The 19,157-nt window shown below is 43.3% G+C and overlaps 2 protein-coding genes across 2 annotated transcripts; both read left to right on the top strand.

Annotated features, from left to right (window-relative positions):
* Positions 1-74: 74 nt before the first annotated feature.
* MYCFIDRAFT_114855 (uncharacterized protein) lies at positions 75-2,222 on the top strand (the record flags this gene model as incomplete). The annotated part of the gene is made up of 3 exons (XM_007931734.1): positions 75-428; positions 546-1,943; positions 2,001-2,222. Coding segments are annotated over 3 exons (1,974 nt in total), but the record flags the coding sequence as incomplete, so codon positions are not given.
* A 1,675-nt stretch (positions 2,223-3,897) lies between these two features.
* MYCFIDRAFT_142969 (uncharacterized protein) lies at positions 3,898-5,627 on the top strand (the record flags this gene model as incomplete). The annotated part of the gene is made up of 2 exons (XM_007931733.1): positions 3,898-5,296; positions 5,380-5,627. The coding sequence occupies 2 exons, from the start codon at positions 3,898-3,900 to the stop codon at positions 5,625-5,627; spliced, it is 1,647 nt and encodes a 548-aa protein (XP_007929924.1).
* Positions 5,628-19,157: the final 13,530 nt, after the last annotated feature.

The raw sequence follows: 19,157 nt of genomic DNA, 5'->3' as shown, positions 1-19,157 counted from the left end.
CGAGCGTGTCCAGCTGCTCGTCCGCCCGGATGGAGCGCGCGACGAACGCGCCGCCTGCGCCCACCACCACCACCACCACCCCCACCCCCACCCCCACCCCCCATACCAAGCAGTATGTCTTCGTCGACGAGTACAACCGCCACAAGCGCCTGAAGGTGATGCGCGCCTGCGATGGTTGTCGCAAACGTAAAATCCGCTGCGATGGAGCGCTGCAGAACGGTCCGTGGCCATGTGGCGCCTGCGTCCGACTCAAGCTCAAGTGCATCCCGCCCACGCTGGACCACGACAGCGACCAGCAGCAGTCCGCCGACGCTGCTGCAGCCCAGCAGACATTCTCATTTCAAAACACCCCCTTTTCTGTGGCCACTCCGCTAGACACGACCAAATCAGGCCCCCACGCCAATGCCGCTTCGTCGCAGCCACACATGGTGCAATGGACGAACAACGCACCTCCGCCAATCCCCACGACTGCGCCAACGTCCGCACCATCATTTCAGCATGACTACACACCCACCTCCTATGCTCCTCCCCGCCCGGCATACCAGCAGACTCCTGGAGCACATTCCATAGGCCCGAACTATCCTCGAGAGGACTACTTTCCCGGCGCTCCTCCTCCGCCTGCTCACTATCAACAAGCTCCGCACCAGTCGACTTTCGTGCGCTCGCAGACCGAAGATTCGCGCAGCTCGAGCGGTGATCCGCAAGATATCGAGGCAGGAGTGCGCGAGCTTTCTGAGCACATGGGAGACCTCAAAATTGACATCACCTCAGCAGCACCTTATATTACTAAGAAACATCTGGCATCAGATGCTCCAGCAGTCGAAGAGGCAGAAGTCATCCTCCCTGCCTCCGTCATGACGGATTCCATGGTGCGCATTCCTCCGGAAATGATGCCCTCAGATGACCGAGCGATGGTCTACTTCGGCTACTACTTTGATCATATTCATCCCTACTGCGCTGTGCTGAATCGAGCCCAATTCTACGAACAATGGCGCACCAACAGAAAAAGCATTTCGCCGCTCCTGCTTGAGGCTATATTTGCTTGTGTCGCGAGGTATCTCGAAGATCCCATTGAATCGCGAAAGTGGCTGGCTCTTGCTGCGAGACACGAAGAGAGCTTCAAAGACGTCCCACGACTCGACACCATACAGGCATTGGTAATTCTGATGAAAGCGCGAGAAAGCATCGCCAAGCGAGGTTATTACTATCGTTCATGGATGACTGTCAGATACATGGTGACGATGGCCATTGATCTTGACTTGCATGAACATCACGATCAACACGCGAGCGGAAATGGATGTTCTTTGCCCAAGACTGAATGCATGTTGAGGACACGAATATGGCAGACGCTATTCATGCACGAAATCCTGGTGGGTGCTCCGCTGGGCAGGAGTGACTTCCAGGTGGACATTGGATCGGTAACCTACGACTTACCCCTACCTTCTAACGAAGTCAACGCTTTTGAGCACATGTCTTCCAGGCGGACCACCATCTTTGCGCAGGCCGTAAGGAACATCAAGGAATCGAACAACATTTGGCAAGACAGGAAACGACACAACAAGGATTGGGCCCTCGATCCGGACTTTGTGCGGCATAACGAAGACCTGCCGCAATGGCTGAAGACCATTCCGAGTGATTTCCAGCTTCAATATCCAGAAGATGGAAGCCCTCCTTGGCTGGGAGGCGACCACTATGTGGCTAATATCCATGTCTACCACCATCTCGTGATCATCATGCACCATCGACCACAACTGCAAGCACGACTTGAGAAGGGCGATATGGGCTGGAAAGACCTGCTGGACATTTGTCTTTCGAGCGCGTCCCAGATGTGTCGCGTGCAAGAGGCCTTGTATCGCGATTTTGGCTTCCACGGCCTGCAGTTCATGAATCGAGGCGTCAACTTTACGATTTACTGCGTCCTGACTTGCATGATGCTTCACTTGGTGAGCACAACATAACCCTGGATTCTGGTTTACCTGCTCAAGCTAATGATGCGACAGGCAGCGATTACATGTCCAGATCCTGTGCTAAACACACAGGCGAGAATTTACTTCACCAGACACATGCGGGTCCTGGAGCATTGCATACCCTCAGCTAACGCGGAAATGCAAGCCCAGATCAACGCTTTGCGTGAAGCATTTAGTGCGGACATCAGTCAGCCTTTCGAGCTGAAGGCTACGCTCGGCCTACGCAGTCCCACCATGCAGAGCCATCCTACACCCTCCAGTACAACATCCGGGCCGAGCGCCCCACAACTCTTGACCACGCCTGCATGGAACATGGCAGACACTGCATCTACAAAGAGCATGGACCCAACCGAAGGGTACGGCGTGCCTTATGACAGCGTCGCAGGTAATGGCATGGGCTCTGCACCGCAACTGCCTCACCACAGTAGCAGCTATGAGATGGCGCAGCAGTCGACGTACGCACCACATCTGCATCAAGTATCTACGCCTCAGACTGGATACGCTTTGGAACCGGTCATCAGTAACGAACAGCATACTCCAGTCTGGGATCCTTCTGGCATCTTCAACCAGTGGAACGCAGCCTTTGGAGGAAGTCCGCCGCCTCAAGCTACACCTCCCGATCCTCGCAGCATGCAGCCTACATCAGCGCCAATGCTACCCAACCAGACCTCGCCAATCAACGCTCAAGGCATGTACGGACCACAACAGGTACCGGTGAACGCAAGCCCTGCTGTCATGCCTGACACTACACCGCCTGCAATGCCGATGGTCACTCCGGTGATGTGGCAAGACGCTTTTACGAACGCATACGTCTCTGGACATGGCCAAAAACGATATCGGGAGGCCAGTGTGGATACCTCGGCGTATAGCCAGTATCCTGACACAAAGCGGCGAGGTTGAACCATGATCTTAGCATATTGGTCCTGCACCACGGCCATCGGTATCGCAGATGCCGAAGATATCATGCGGAGCTGGACGATGGCCCTGGAACGCTTTTTATTCGAATTGACTCGAACGACGATCGAAGACGGCGTGATGAAACGACTCGAGGGATCTCAGGCAAGGAGAAGTCTGTCAGAACTTCCTGGTCAACCAGCCCTGGCTCTGATCATCTCAAGTCTCAGCTGCACCCTTGGCATCGGTTGTCGGATGTGATGGACGGTAATAGACGGCATTAGTGAGGAGTCCCTCGCGGCTCTTTCGATCTTGGCGGCGCCTCTGAACTTGCACTCATTTCCGCCGTGGAGCTTCTTCATCACAAGCCTGTTCCAGCATCACGTTCCTCTCTGGCGATGCCAGGCCCATCAACAACACAAAGGACCTCGGCGATGTCCACAGATTGCTGGCGGACTTTCTTGCACGCTTGTCCTGGGCCGAGGCGAATACGAGATGCGGCGGTTATGGGTACGCCCATCATATGCTGCTATTCTTTTCTTTCTTCTTGTCCATCTACTTCGATTTATGAGGAATTTGACGAGACCCGCGACACATGTGAATGCGTGAAAATTATTGTTACCGATGAGTGTATGAGACACTACGGCTGGCTACACTGTACTACAAAATGCAAATGAGAGAGCAACTGATGAAGAAGCATGTTGACGATGTTCCGACGAATCCCGATAAATTTCTGTTCCTGTCGATCTTCTGCCTCTTGAACGCCATCTTCTGTGGAGTAGAGGTGGGATGCGGGGTTGATTTGGGGGTGCAATGCTACTGTCTGGGGCAGCTCACATGACAAGTCGACAGCATGACTACACGCGGAAAAGGTGGCCTTGTGCGCGTCGGCCAATCTCGCTGTAAACCTTTTCCGAAGGTCAGTATCCCTCGTGGCAAAAGCTTACATTCTTTCAAGACCTCGCACTTCTTTTGACCTCCAGAATACTGGTTCTACTGCTGATGAGCTTGGGTGGCGGCGCCTAGGAATCTGGACATGGGGATATTCAAGAGAAGCAATGCCAATGCTGGCACGCAAGAAGAGATTGTCGCAAGCTCTAGCTCTGCATCGCCAGAGCGGGTGGATGGTGCAGCAAAAGATATCGAGACCGTACACACTGAAACCGGTTCCATAGGAGAGGATCAAGCACCGAAATGGAAAGCTCCAAAGTCTGGCGACGCCGATGCCGCCATGGCTCTGTTCAACTCGCCGAGCGAACTCCACGAGCCCATCGATCCTGACGAAGAGAAGAAACTCGTGCGCAAGATCGACTTCATGATTCTTCCTTACCTCGCCGTCTGCTACGCCTTCTTCTACATCGACAAGACCACACTGTCGTACGCAGCAATCTTCGGTATTCGAGAAGATCTCCATCTCGTTGGAACGCAATACTCGTGGTTGAGTAGTATCTTCTACTTCGGATTCTTGGCCTGGGCATTACCCACGAATTTGCTTCTACAAAGACTCCCAGTGGGCAAATACCTCGGATTCAATATCTTCCTATGGGGTTTCTTCCTGATGCTGCAGGCAGTAGCCAAGAACTTCGCTTCACTTGCCGTGCTGCGAGCCTTCGCTGGCGCCGCAGAAGCCTGTTCAGACCCAGCATTCATGCTCGTGACCGCCATGTGGTACACTCGTCGCCAACAACCCATCCGCATGGGCCTCTGGTACACCGCCAACGGCTTCGGCATCGCTCTAGGCGGTCTCCTCGGCTTCGGAATCGGCAACATCAAAGGCTCCCTCCCATCCTGGAAATACGAATTCATAATCATCGGCGCCCTCTGCTGCGTCTGGGGCATCGTCATGTTCATCTTCCTCCCCGACAGTCCCGTCACAGCCAAAGGCCTCTCACAACGAGAAAAACGCATCGCAGTCGAGCGCATGCGAAACGACCAAACTGGCATCGAAAACAAACATTTCAAATGGTACCAAGTCCGCGAAACGTTCCTCGATCCCAAACTCTACCTCTTCTTCCTCCTCGGTATGGTCTGCAATATCCCCAACGGCGGAATCTCGAATTTCGGAACTATTATCATCAAAGGTTTTGGCTTCTCGACTCTCGTCACTACACTTATGCAAATCCCTTACGGTTTCATCATCGCGGTTAGCATTCTGGTCTGCGTGTATTTGAACGATTACATGTCGCGAAAAGGAAGACAAACGAGATGTTATTTCATCTTATTATTCCTCCTGCCAAACATCGCCGGAGCTTTTGGTTTGAGATTCTTACCACAGAGTCATCGAGGAGGGAGATTGGCGTGTTATTATCTTACGGGACCGTATAATGCGGCTTTCTGTATGATTTTATCCTTGACGACGGCGAACACGGCTGGGCATACGAAGAAGGTTTTGACGAATGGGGTGTTGTTTCTTGGGTATTGTACGGGGAATATTGGTAAGTTTCAAGTTCACACTCATTTGTCCGTCTCTTCTTTGATGGATGGATTTTGGCTGATGCGGTGTCTTGGGTATATACAGCTGGACCATTTTTCTACAAAACGGATCAGAGTCCGAGGTATGAGCTGGGGATTTGGTCGATGATCGTTAGTCATCTTCTTGAATTCAGTATCGTTGTCGTTTTGCGAGTCATGTTGAGTAGAGAGAACGCGAGACGGGATAGGATTCAAAGTTTGCAGGAAGGAGGTTTGGAAGGGAGGGATCTTGATGCTACGGCGTTTAATGATTTGACGGATCGGGAGAATATGAATTTTCGGTATATTTATTAGAGATAGAGGGAGTTCTGGGCAGTGAACGAGCGAAATTCTTTGGCCTTTTTCTTTCTCACGGGGTGCAAGTTGAACGAACACAGAAGACTTTTCCTGCCCTCACTTGTTGCTATGTTCGACCGGAACATGCAGCGGTACTTCTACAACAGACGAATTTCGTGGAACAATGGTCGCTCGGGATGGTGTTGAAGGTAGTGTATTCATGAATCCTGAAGACGGAGGAGATGAAGATGCGGAGACTCCTCACCACCGATCGCCACGGGAGACGAACCGCCTCGTAGGTCCCAGCGGCTTATTATAAAGACTTGGAACAGGAGCCATGCAGTTCAAAGGGTACTCTTTCTGTACTTGTTGGTCCGTCACGTCAAGGTTGCATACTATGTGCTGAGTCCAACTTGTCAGTGCCGGTGCGGGGAGAACCCTGTACCTCCGAGAGAGGAACCACACCGCTATTTTGGTGGTTTTTGAATTATTTGTTCTCCTTCTGAGGCCTATAGTCCTCTAATATATAGTAGATATCGTGTCGACGGTTTTCTAGTAGTATAGACCCTTCCGAGGTATTATTATCGTCCGCTATAGTAAAGAAAGCGCACATTAACGACGACTAGTAAGGCTAACTAATTAATCTCTTTAAGAAGGGCTTTACTGCTAAGCAGATATATGCCTTTGCAAAGCTTCTAATATTAGTTAGATTAGTGTATCGCTATTAAGAGAGATATCGCATAACTAGAGCGTTATATCTAAAGAATACTAGTACTCGGCGTAGCTATAAGAACCTCTAACTTCTCGCTATAGAAGAGGAGTTTATACTTAGGTATCTCGACGATCGACCGGACGTATACTTTATAGAGATAATCTAAGCTCTTTAAGACGAATTTGTACAGCTACGGCTAGTAAATAAGGGTAGAAAGAGTATAGTAGAGCTTCGGCCGTCTCTAATCGGTATAGTATTAAAAAGGTACGGGTATACTCGAAAGGAGGTAAAGTAGGCGGCGAAGGAACGTAACCCGTTCTTAAGGGCTCTATAGACGATTAGGTACGCTAAATAGCCGGTAGATCGACTAGTATTTATCGACGAGACTACTAGCAATTAGAAGACAGGTTAGCGGAAGTATAGCTAGAGTCTAAAGGGTATTATATAGATAGATAGATAGATATTTCATTTGCCTATTGTAGTGCCTTTCGGCCTATGTAGGTCTGTTTCTATATATTGTTTTAGGTAGGAAACCGACTTAGTTAGTGAAAACCTCCCTCCTGTTCTATTTATAAGTGTTAACCTTCCTCGTTTCCTTATTTTCCTTCCTCTAGGGTATACTAGTGTTGTGGTTGTTACCCTCTAACTGCCTTGCCTACTGCCCTACCCTTCTTTCCCCCTCTTCTTCCCTCCTTCTTATCTACTCCTTAGTTTCCCTTGCTAGTACGAATTGTTATACAAATCCCTATTTAATAATCTACTTTATTATCCTCTTTAGGTCGTCTTTGCTCTAGATAAGCTTATCGTATTCCCTTTCTATTGCTTTTAGTCTCTAATTACTTCTACCTTCTAACTATTAAGGGTAGACTAGTAGTATATGCTTAGGGTTCTAAGATTGGTAGCTATATTAGTAAGCTCTGCTTTCAATTCCTAGGACGTTTCTTCTAAATAGGTAAGATCTAAGTCCGATGTATTCAGATCTAATTTAGATAGCTAGGCTTACCTCGGCCCTATTTAGGTCCTTATAGAGCTAGTAGTTATATTAACTAAATTTGATTAGTGCCTTTGGGGTTCCTAGTCTAACTTGTGTTTTATTCTATTCCTGCTCCTATAGGTATCTAGCAATTGATTCTGCTAGGCTTTGTTTCTCTCCCTTTAGCTTGTTTTCCTTTAGCCTTATGTTTGGTCCCTAAAGCTCTTTCTCTAGCATTTCTCTTATTAAGACTCTATATTGCTCTAGGTCTTTGACTTTCTAGGGAGTTATTTATAGTCTATCTCGCCTCCTAGTCCTAGTGCACTAGGCTTTTATCTTATCTAGTGCCTTTTAGATAGTCTATTAGGCTAGGTATTCTATTGTCTTTACTGTATATTAGTGTCTTAGTCCCTTGAAGTATTGTTTAACTAGTGGGATCCCTAATTCTATTTCTACTACCCTTATTAGTATAGTTTTATATGCTCCTAGGATTTTCTTTAGGCTTTAGGTTTAGGACCTACTAACTAGTTGCTTAATCCTCTTTAGTGTTTTCTCCTAGGCTGTCTATATCTGTACTCTATATAGTATTGCTAGCTTGATAATTGCTTTATATATGACTTTAGCTTTCTCGAATATAGCCCCCTATATAGAGGCTATAAGCCTATTAATAGATTGCATATTAGCATCTGCCCTCTACTTTGCCTTCTTTACTTATAGTCCCTAATTCAGTTTTGGATCTAGCTAGATCCCTAGTACCCTAAGCTCTACTAATAGTTGGGTTTTAAAGCCTTAAATAGTGATTAATTGCTTTATGTTATAGGTTAATTTAGCCTTACTAAAGTAGATAAGCTAGTACTTTTCTAGGGCGAATTTTGCTCTATACCTCCTTACCTATTTTTTATACTCCCGGTACTTTTCTTCTAGGATCTTGCAGTTGGTCTCTATTGTCTTAGACTAGGCTAGGATGTTTATATCATCTACAAATCCTGATACTGATATGTTTTTTAATTCTAGGAGTAGGAGCAGGTCTACTATAAAGATAAGGAAGAGGATTAGGGAGAGTATCGATCCTTAGGGGATTCCCTTTTTAGTTAGCATTAGGTCTGATTTGAATTTGCCTAGAATAAGCTGTATTAATCTTTCCTATAGGAAGGACTAGATGAATTGGACTATCTAGTTTAGTATAGCTTTCTATTTAAGTACGTATAGGAGCCTTTTATAGGAGATATTGTTAAAGGCTCCTAAGATGTTAAGGGAGAGGAGGGTTGCTACCTAGTTTTAACTATAGTGCTAGATGTGCTTAATCTGTTCTGTAATTAGTTCTATAGCTATTAGTATTAACCTCTTCTTTCTCCCTCCTATCTAGCCTTTAAGAAGGATATTCCTTTCCTCGGTAAAGGTTGTTAGCCTTTTAGCGACTATTTTTTCTAGTACCTTGCCTATTGTGTTAAGTAGGGCTATTAGTCTATAGGCCTTAAGCTATATATAGTCTTCCTTCTAGGGCTTCCTTAGTACTACTATTAGGGACTTCCTAAATAGTCTTAGGTAGTATCCTAGTGCTAGGCTTTATAAAAAGATATTGGCTAGTGCTAGGGCTAGCTCCTTCCTATATACTTTTAGAAGTTTGTTATAGATCTTGTCTTCTCTTAGTACCTTATTGCCTAGAATTTTCTTTAGGATCCTTTTAATAGTTTTAGGTTTAACCTAGGTGTCTCTTAGTGTACCTAGTAGTAGAGTCTCTTATTCCTTCTCCTTTATGTCTAATAGGTCTACTTGTACTTTTCTATAGAAGAAGTGTTAGCCTAGGGCTCTTACTTTCCCTTCTATTATAGTCTACATTTGTCCTTATTAGTCTATAATATCCGGGAATTGTAGTAGTATGTCCTTGTCCTATTTAGGTCTCCTTACCTATTTAGCTATCCTCTATATCTCCTCTAGTTTCTTTATAATTATTCCTATTATAGATCTCTATTCTTATATCTTGTCTTTCTTAATCTAGATCTTCTTTTCCTAGCAGGCTTTGTTATAGTTGTCCTATGCTTCCTAGGTGTAGGTTTATATTTACTGCCTCCTAGCCTTCCTTACTGCTTTAACCTTCCTTATATACTTACTAGTCTAGTATAGTTGCTAGTATAGTGAATGTTTCTTTGCTAGGGTATGCTTTCTAGCTACCTGTTTTAGGATTCCTATTAGTTCTTCTACTGCCTTGTTAATGTCCTCTAGCCTTAGTAGGTGCTTTGTTAAGAGTTCCTCTAGTTTTAGGTCTCTTTCTAGTTCCTCCCTAATCCTATTCTATTAGGCGCCTTTCTAGTTAAGCTTCTTCTCTAGTTCCCTTTCCTAATTGGCTTAGATATTTAGTTTAATCTATACCGGGAAGTAGTCTAATAATTCTTCTAGTTCCTAGTTAACCCTATATCTTGTAATCCTGTTCCTAATCTAATGTAATACAAAGTATAGATCTAGTATGCTACTACTTCCTCTTGCCTCCTAAGTAATTAGTCCCTTTAGGGTAACAATTTCTATTCCTTCCCTCTCTAATATATCAATTAGTCTTCCTACTAGGAAGTAGTAAGCTAGGGTAAAGTCTAAGCCCTAGAGGGGATAGTAGAGGTTGAAATCCCTAAGTAGGATTTAGTAGGTGTTCCCCTAGATAACTCTAAGCAGTCTTTCTAGGGTTTTTAGTTAGGTACTGCTTCTTAAGTCTAGTAGTAGGTTATATATATAGTAGACTTAGAGTATACCTTAGGATGTCTCTACTTAAACTGATATTAGGTCTCTATCCTCCTATAGTATAGCCTGCTAGGTTTCTGTATCTATCTCCTTGCTAATATAGATGTATGTCCTTAGGGCTCCCTAGTTATAGATAATTAGGTAGTATCTTAGGTCTTTAACTGTTACTAGTCTCTTTATATATAAGTTGAGCTAGGGCTCTTAGATTGCAATAATATAATGTTCTTTTAGGTTTAGTGCTTAAAGGAAGCTCCTCTATACCTTGTCTTTACTCTTGTTAATATTGTACTGTATAATGTTTAGTAATGTTGCAATGTTTATTAGGTTTTATCTATATCGTTTCCCTATAAGTTTTCCTTTAGTCTTCCCTTACTTTAGACTAATATTTAACTAAGCTTTATCTGCCCTACTTCCTTTCCTATAATGTTAAGGTATCTTAGTCTCCCTAGTTGCTAGTAACTCTCTTATGCTAGTAAGGCCCTAAATGTGAACCTATTATCTTATCTAGACCTCTTTTGTAGCACTTAGCTAGGTTGCTTCTATACCTAGCTGCCCTAGCTTATTGTGTATCTTTTTAGTGTATTGATTCTAGCTTCCTTTGCCTTCCTAGCTGCCTATATTCTTACTAGGCATTCCTTCGCCTAAGAGGGGTGTCTTTTAGTATAGTATATATATCTTGCTTCTCCCTTGTATGCTTTGCATTCTTTAACCTAGTAATCCCCTATACAATAGGAGTAGGTGTTGGTTGTCTTTATACACTTAGCTACCAAGTGTCTATAGTATTAACATTTGAAGTACTACATTATCCTATAGTTGCTTCTATGTATCTCTGTTTCTAATCTTTTAAAGTCTTAGAATAACCCCTTATCTAGCACTATATTAGCTTGCTCTATACTCCCTACCTAGATAATTAGGGAAGACTGCTTCTTAGTCTCTTCGATTTTCCTTTTAATCTATACTACTTTTGTGATCTTTAGGCCTAGGCATATAGCTTAGTTTTGTCTCTATAGGCTCTTAATATCCTATTCTTCCTTAAAGCGTCTTATTATACTATAGGCTATAATTATAAATTGCTATTAGGAGACCTTTACTGTTTTCCCTATCTTAGTTGTCTATTCTTTTTAGGTTTCTAGCTTCTTTTTATCCTGCTCTTATACTATAAATAGCTTAATTACCCCTTTACCTTCGTTCCTAGCCCTAATTACCTCTTTAACTATAATTCTTTCTATAATCTCTTTCCCTATAAGTCCTTAGATTTCCTTTTGCTCCTATAGGTCCGTAATATAGACTCTAACTACTGTCCTCGGGGGTTTTAGCGCCTCCTAACTAGCTACTGCTGCCTAGGTGCGGTAGTTCGGGCTTATCTCCTATTGTTTCTTCGTAATCTTTGCTACGACTGTATTAGCTACCTTTATAATTACGTAGCTTGCCTAGTTGTAGATTGCTTTTAGTCCTCTAAGGAGTTCTAAGATTATTATCCTATATGCCCTCTTAGGGGTTCTTCTATCTTCCGCCTTTAGTACCTCCTCTGCCCTAGTATATAGTGCTTTCTATTCGTCCTCCCTTCCTTCTTAACTATCTTCCCTTCGTCTCTGATTGTTCGCTGCCATTTTTTTGACCTTGTTATCGACGCTATAATATAGGTAAGGGTATTATATACGTAGATCTCTAGTATACGAAGCGAGAAGTACGGTAGAGTATGCTACCGGCCTTTACGGTTTATAGCTACTTACTATATACCTACGTATACTAAGGATCGATTAATGCTAACCGTTTCTATACTTAGATTACTAAATAGGTGCTTCTATATCTCGAAGAAGGTCCGCTAATAATCTTTGTAATAGATAGTGCTAGTATTTACTATAGATTAAGGATTAAGTAGGCGATTCTCGATAATATATGCTTATAGGCGGCTCCGCGTACCTATAAAGTGCGAGCGAAGCTTCCGCCTTATATACCCTTACAAGTCGCTAGTCGTTACAAGTCGCTAGTCGTAGTCGCTATAGGTCGCAGGTCGCTAGTCGTTGCAGGTCGCTAGTCGTTATAGGTCGCTAGTCGTTGTAGGTCGCTAGTCGTAGTCGTTGTAGGTCGCTGCCGTACCGTCCTAGTAGTGCTAGTACTAGTCTTTTTACGGGCGCAATACTAGCCTTTTAACGGACGGAATGCTAGCCTTAGGCGCGTACTACTAGTAGCGTAGTACTAGCCTTAGGTACGTGTTAACGGTAGTGTTAGCGTATTGTTATTATCGCGCTTTAAAGGAAGTAACGTAAAAGGAAGGCACGTAATATGCCCGGAAGCTAGGTTCCTCCGTCCTACTAGTTCGTATAGAATATAGCTAATTAGAGCTTTAGCTTCTGAAATCCGGGGAGTTACGTAGTGATTTCTTAGGGGATTCGGCTACTATAGTACCCTTGTTATTATAAGGCGAGCTTCGCTCGTAACTAGATATCGACTCGAGTACTTACCGCTATATAGTCCGGATTTAAACCCTATCGAGGGCAGTTTCAATCTACTAAAGAAGACTATTAAAAGACATAGAAGTTAGCTGCCGAAGTTCTTTAGCTTTTAAGATTACTTACTATATTGTCTATACCTATATCGAGGCCGCCGTATACGTAAACTCTTCGCTTATACTAGATATAATATCGAAGGGGTAGATTTACCGTACGACGCTTCGCAATTCGAGTCGACCGCTAGTAACGCTTAGAATATAATAGCACTCGACCCGGAAGAGTCCTAATAGATACAATAGGCTTAGAATAATAAGCCGTTAGTGCTAGATAATATAGAAGAGCTATATATATTATATAAAGAAGATAATAAGGAAGATAAGGAACAAGAGGTAGATTTTAACGACTTCGAGTAATATAACTAGTAGCGACTAGCGCGCGGCAAGCGCCGTAGGTAGAGATTCGAATAAATATATTCGAACGCTAGCTTTGCCTATCGCGCTTAGTGTTCTACAACTAACGCAGTATATTAATTAATTATATATAGGCTAAATAAGTGCTATTACCGCAAGAATCTCCCGCTTATTACAAGTTTATATATATTATAGATATATAAAGATTGTAGCCTAAACGAAGCTAAGAATTCTTAGAAATCCTCTCCCTCCTTAGTAGCGGCTACTTCCGCCGCTATAATCTTATCCTATTTCTTCCTTATAAACTCGACGATAGCTTTCTTTAATCTTAACCTTATTCTATCTACTTTATTAAGTGCCGCCGGCTAGTCGTCCTTTATTAAGTTATAGATAGTTTCTAGCGTCTAGCCTATACTAACGAAATAGGCGATATAGGGCCGTAGATAGTCGTAGTCCTAGAAATCGCGGTAAAGAGATACCTAGTCGAAGAATTCTACTATTAGCTATTCGTACTAGACGATATTGCGCGGTAGTATAATATTACGCAATCTAGTCTTAATAAGCGCTCGTCTAGGCGTACGAGAAGGCGTACCTAGAATAATACCGCTACTTCGCAATTTATTGTCGATAATGCGGCCGAGATCGTTACTAAAGTTGTTAAGGATAATCGGCTAAATTCTAGTACTTCTAGGCTTCCGAGGGGAGTTAGACTTACTACTACGGCGACCTCTTATCTTCCGGATAGTAGTCTTCTACATATTATTCTCGACCTTTCTCTTAATTAACTTAATCTCTAACCTTACCGGTAACCTATCTTCGAGAGCGCTAGTTTGCTCGTTAACTTTCTACTCTCCGGAAGCTATAGCCTTATAGCTATCGATTATAGCGGCTTCGAAGAACGGAAAGTAATTCTCGCTATAATCCTTTAGCTTCCGGTTACGCTAGTACGTATGCTTACTAGCCTTCTAGAAGTTATTATAGTCCTTTATCGTATACAGAAAGTTACGGATAATCTAATAGTCGTACCGCTTCTAAGTCTCGAGTTTAGCTATTACAATACCGGCGTTAGTAAGCTGAATTAAGGTTGGATTAGAAGCCGGTTTAACTAACTTCTTGCCGCCTAAAGATCTAGCTGCTACTGTCGCTTTAGGCTTCGTAAAGAAGTTAATATTAATAAAGATATTCTTACGCGAGGTAAGCGCTAATCCTTTGCTAGTATCTAGAGCTTTACTATAGACCTCGTCGCTATTAATATTATCTCTAGCTTAATACTAATCGCTAGTAAACGCCGTCTTCTAACCGTCCGCTCTAGTACGGATAACGATACGAGTAAATGCCGCTAAGCTATACAACTTCGCTATCTTCGCTGCCTACGCGTATCCGTTCTAAGCTTCTTGTTTATTAGCCGATAAAAACTTTACCGGCTTCGTTGCTATCGTCCGCGCCGCGCCCTTCTTCGTTATATTAAATATAGTCTACTATCCTTTATAATAGAAGGTCTCGTCTAAGAAAGAGCTAGGTTAAGTAATAGGAACGTTACCGGCGGTAAGCGTAGCCTAGCTGCTAGTAGTAGTAGCGGCCTCCTACGCGGTATTAAAAGAGGAGGATATAGAGGTCGTAGCGGAGGAAGAAACAGCCGTTTTTAGTAGCGCTATACCGCTATTATCCTCTACTAGTAGTGCTACGGTCTCCTTATTTAGTAGACCCGAGGGATTAACGATTAGGTTAGGCTCTTCTACGGTAGTCGCTTTACTCTTCTTACCGCTAGAAGACCTACTCTTCGAGCTACCCTTTGCCTACTAAGCCGTATTAGCATTCCGTCTAATTAGCGGCAGACTAATAGCCTTCTCGAGAGTATAGATTACCTTCTTTAGCGTAGAGACAATTAATTCGTCGTCTAATCGCGCTAGAGGTACGCTAGTAGTCGTACGAGTCGCTCTTATCGGTATTATTGTTATAGTATAGCACTCGGAAATAGTTAGAATACGCGTACGGGGCTCGAATATACGATTATCCTCTACTCGACGACGATAATTAGAAAGAAATACGATAAAAACTACGTAAAAGTGTATAAGAAGGGTTATATTAGCAGGTAGATAGGGTAGTAGTAAATTAGTATAGTATTCGATAAGGAGCTAGGAGGAGAGGGAGGAAGGTAGGAGAGTTAGCCCGACGCTAAGCGCCAAGCCCTGCCTAAGGTATTAAGACCCTAGCTTCACTCGGCCTAGTTATATACTAATCACGTATAGCCTCTTTAGCCCTAATATACGCTTCCCTTCTAAAGGCCGCGCCCTCGTAGCCGGTCTTTATTCCAGCCTTAACCTCTATTACTACTAACTTAGCAGGTCTAATAAGCCGCTTAGTCCGCGCTAAATTAAACGCATAACTACCGATTATGTAACTATATTAAACCTTACCTCTAACATAATACAATGTCTAACTCTAACTGCGCTATTCTTATATATAATAAAGTAATATATAACTACGAGAATTAAGGACCTTCGACTAATTACAATACGAGCGCGTCTTCCCTACTATAATAGGTAGACGTACGAGGTATTATAGCCCTACCTCCGTTCTAAGTAATGTCGTACCGAGTTCTTTGCGTCTACTCTTAAAAGACCTAGTAATGTCCGCTTCCGAGGGTTGTCCGTTCCGAGGGATTGTTCTTGTTATTACGAGGGCTATTATTTGCTATCGTAGTTTTACTAGCCTAAATTAGTTAGGTTTAGCAGCCTTTAAGTGTTAACTAATTATATCTTTTTAAAAAACTTAGTTCTTCTAGTTTCTGTAGGTAAAGGCTATTATAAGTATAATAGTTAAGGTTCGCTTTACTTAAAGGGTCGGAAAGATCGAGGAGTAACCTATTATCCGCAAGATCGACCCCGGCTAGCTTAGCTCTATAGTTTTTGCCCTTAGTTAGTCTATTAGTCGCTCAATCTTTTAACTTAGTTAAAGTTTTAACTCGGCCTTAAAGTTTTGATTAAATCTTTAATAGGCTTAATCTTTTAACTTAGCTAGTATAGTGCCTTAGGCTCGCAGTATAGGTAAGGTTGTGCCTACGGCGTAGCGATAATAGTAAGTAATATTAATAATAGCGGCGCTAGTCGTCTTAGCGCCAACTTCACCTTGCTTTCGATTTCCTTCTTCGACTAATAATATACTCGGTAATACTGTTACTAATATAGCTATGTCCGTCCTTTCTTAATAGTAACACACTCCGTAATACTATTACTAATATAGCCGCGCCGGCCGCGCCGTCCTTCGCTAGCTCGTAGCGCGACGCCGTTATTATTATTATCGCTACTATTTATATGCGCGCGCGCCGTCGACCGACTAGGCCTTAGGGCCTCTATAGAATAAAGGAATAAGAGGGGGCGCTAAGAGAAGGGTCTTGCAGAGTGCGCTAGTAAAGAGGTAGATTCTATAGTAGTATAGTCTTATTGTCTTTTATTGCTAATAATTGCTTGCCTCTAATTAGTTAGCTAATAGCACCCCGGGGGTAGTATTAATCCCTAGCGACATTATAGGCATTATAAGCTCTTAGCCTTCTTCGTGTTCTTTACGCTAGTCTAATACTTATCTAACAACTTAGTTATGTCTTTAAAAGAGGCTTTATCTTCCTACGAGTCCTATTTAGGCGAATAGCCTTACTATCTTAGGAGGTACTCCTTTTTGCCTTGCCTAGTCCGGTGCTTTAGAATACGTTCTATAGACTATAGCTCTTTACTATCCGCTAGTATATCTTCGTGTTTAGTAGGGGCTTTATCCCTCTCGCGTAGGTAGTATAGCTTAAGGAGGGATACATAGAAGGTGTTATAGATAGTGTAATAAGGAGGAAGCTACAACTAATAGGCCTATACGGAGGAGCCCTTAACTTCTCGAATGCGGAATAGACTAATATATCTTAGTGCGAGCTTAGGCCTTATTTTGCTATTAGGGGATAGGTACTTGCGGATGCGGAGGTTCTTAGTACTTAGCATAACTATGTCGCCTTACTTAAAGGTTATCGGTATATAGTGTTTATCGTAATAGGCCTTCTAATAGGCCTAGGCCTTTGCTAGTTTGTTAGCTATCTTAGCGTAAATTTCTCGCATCTTCTAAACCCTCTTAATAGCCGCTAGTATTTTAGGGGTTGGTACTTAACACGCTTCCCTTTCCTTACGCTCGGCCTCGAGCGGTAGGGGGTCTTATAGCATAGCAGCGTTCTAGCCTATTATAGCGAAATAGGGTAACACCTTAGTAGATAAGTAGACACTATTATTATATACGAATTCGGCCGGTTATAGGAGGTTAACCTAGTCGTTAGGGTTCTTATTAATGTAGCTGCGCAGGTACTGCTATAGCGTAGCATTCTGCCTTTCGGTCTAACTATCTATTTACGGATAGAATACTATAGATATGCGATGCTTGAGTCTTAGCTATAGGCAAATCTTACTCTAATAGTAAGATATAAATGTCGAGCCTCGATCGGAGACTATCCCCTTAGGGGTTCCCTAATAGCTATAGAAGATGTTGTTCTATAGCGACTTAGCTAGGTTAATAGCCGTCTAATCCTTTCGGATAGGAATGTAACGAGCGCCCTTAGTAAAACAGTCTACGATAACTAGGATAGCATTATATACATCCGTACTATCCCTACGCTTAGTAGGCGGGAGGCCTATAATAAAATCTATTATAAGCTTAGCAAATGGCTTATTTAGAACAGGGAGTAAAGACAACTCCCTAAATAGTAAGTACTTTAGTGCTTTAACTCGTTAACATACGGTACACGTGTTTACGTAGTCCTTTATATCCCGCTTACTATTTAGCTAGTAGTATATGCGCGATAGTAACTCGTGCGACCTCTCTATACTATAGTAACCGGCAAGCTTACTATTATAGTATCGCTTAAGAAGCTCTTATCGGATCGAATGCTCGGTAGGGATATAGAGCCTGCCCTTATAGCGCAAATAGCTATTAGTATTAATCGACTAATTCTTGCTAGATCTAGTCTTACGGCCACTTCTAAGCCAATCTATACGAGCAGTAGCAAAAGCGTCCCTTTGCTAAGCACGTAATAGCTTATCTATAAACGCTCGTCTATCCCCTTCTATAAGTTCGCTTAATAGCACCCTCGCTGTCTTGCGTAGTACGCACTATATGCATCTAGTAGCACTAGCAGCCGGATTAACTGCATTAGTGCTTTAATCGCTATTACTGTTATTAGCTAGTAACCGGCCCCACACACCTAGGCTGAGTTTTAAGCCTATATAAGAGGCCTCCTTCTACATTGTAGATAGAGCACCAACCTCGTATAGCACATTATTTATATTACACTTCTACAATGCCTATGTTGCAGGGCTCTGGTTATTAGCCTAAGCAACCGTCTTGTTATCCTATTATGCTAAACATAGCTGCCTATATTGCTATAGGTTATATTACCCTCGGTAGCCTATACTATTACTATAGGTAGTAGTAGTAGTTTTGGTTTCCGTCCTTTATTAGAGCCGAAGGTAGGGCCATCTCTTTATATCTAATAGGTTCGGGTATGTTGAAGGTAGTCTCTAGGCACGAATGGCTATAACTAAAGTAAGGGCACGACAAGAGCCTACGATACGGACGATACCGAAGTATCTTAAGGGGCTATTACGACAAGCAGAGAAACCTCTTAACGAGGGCATCGCTTTAACCCCAAAAAGCTGCAAACCCTTAGGACTGTTACAGCTTAGGGCCTAGTCTATAGCTATAGCTAGCTTCTAAGGACTCGGCTCCGGGTCGAAGACCTATTTAGTACCGCTTGCTCGAGATAAGCCCCGCCTAAGGAGGAGATAGACTAATTACCTATCGGCCTTGCTTGGTTTACTAAGACTATTAATTAATAGCAAATACGGATTGTAGGTCGGATAGCCGGGGAGTCCCCTATTGATCGGGAAGGGCGTTCCTAGATTCGTAGCCTCGCTTAGACAGTGCTTAGCCTTCTACTAGAAAAAGAAGGCTACCGCCCCCCCGCCTAGCTAAAGGAGATACGAGCTAGTTTCTAGGATCTAGGTGTAAATAGAGATTGCAGTCTCTCCCTCCGAGCGGCTTTTGTCCAAAATCTACCAAACTTAGCTCCTAGAGGTAGTTAGGCGACCCCTAGGAGGCTAAATCCTAATGCTATCCCGGGGGTAATACTAGGAGAAACAGCCTAACATACTACTCTCTCGTATAGCAACATTATAACAAACCAAACAGACCAAAGTCACTAAAAACACATTTATATAGCATTCTATTTCAACTTTATATAGC

Source organism: Pseudocercospora fijiensis, assembly GCF_000340215.1.
Source record: "Pseudocercospora fijiensis CIRAD86 unplaced genomic scaffold MYCFIscaffold_8, whole genome shotgun sequence".
Taxonomy (NCBI): Eukaryota; Fungi; Ascomycota; class Dothideomycetes; order Mycosphaerellales; family Mycosphaerellaceae; genus Pseudocercospora; species Pseudocercospora fijiensis.
The sequence above is the reverse complement of the archived record's forward strand: the minus strand, read 5'-3'. Positions and strand labels throughout refer to the sequence as shown.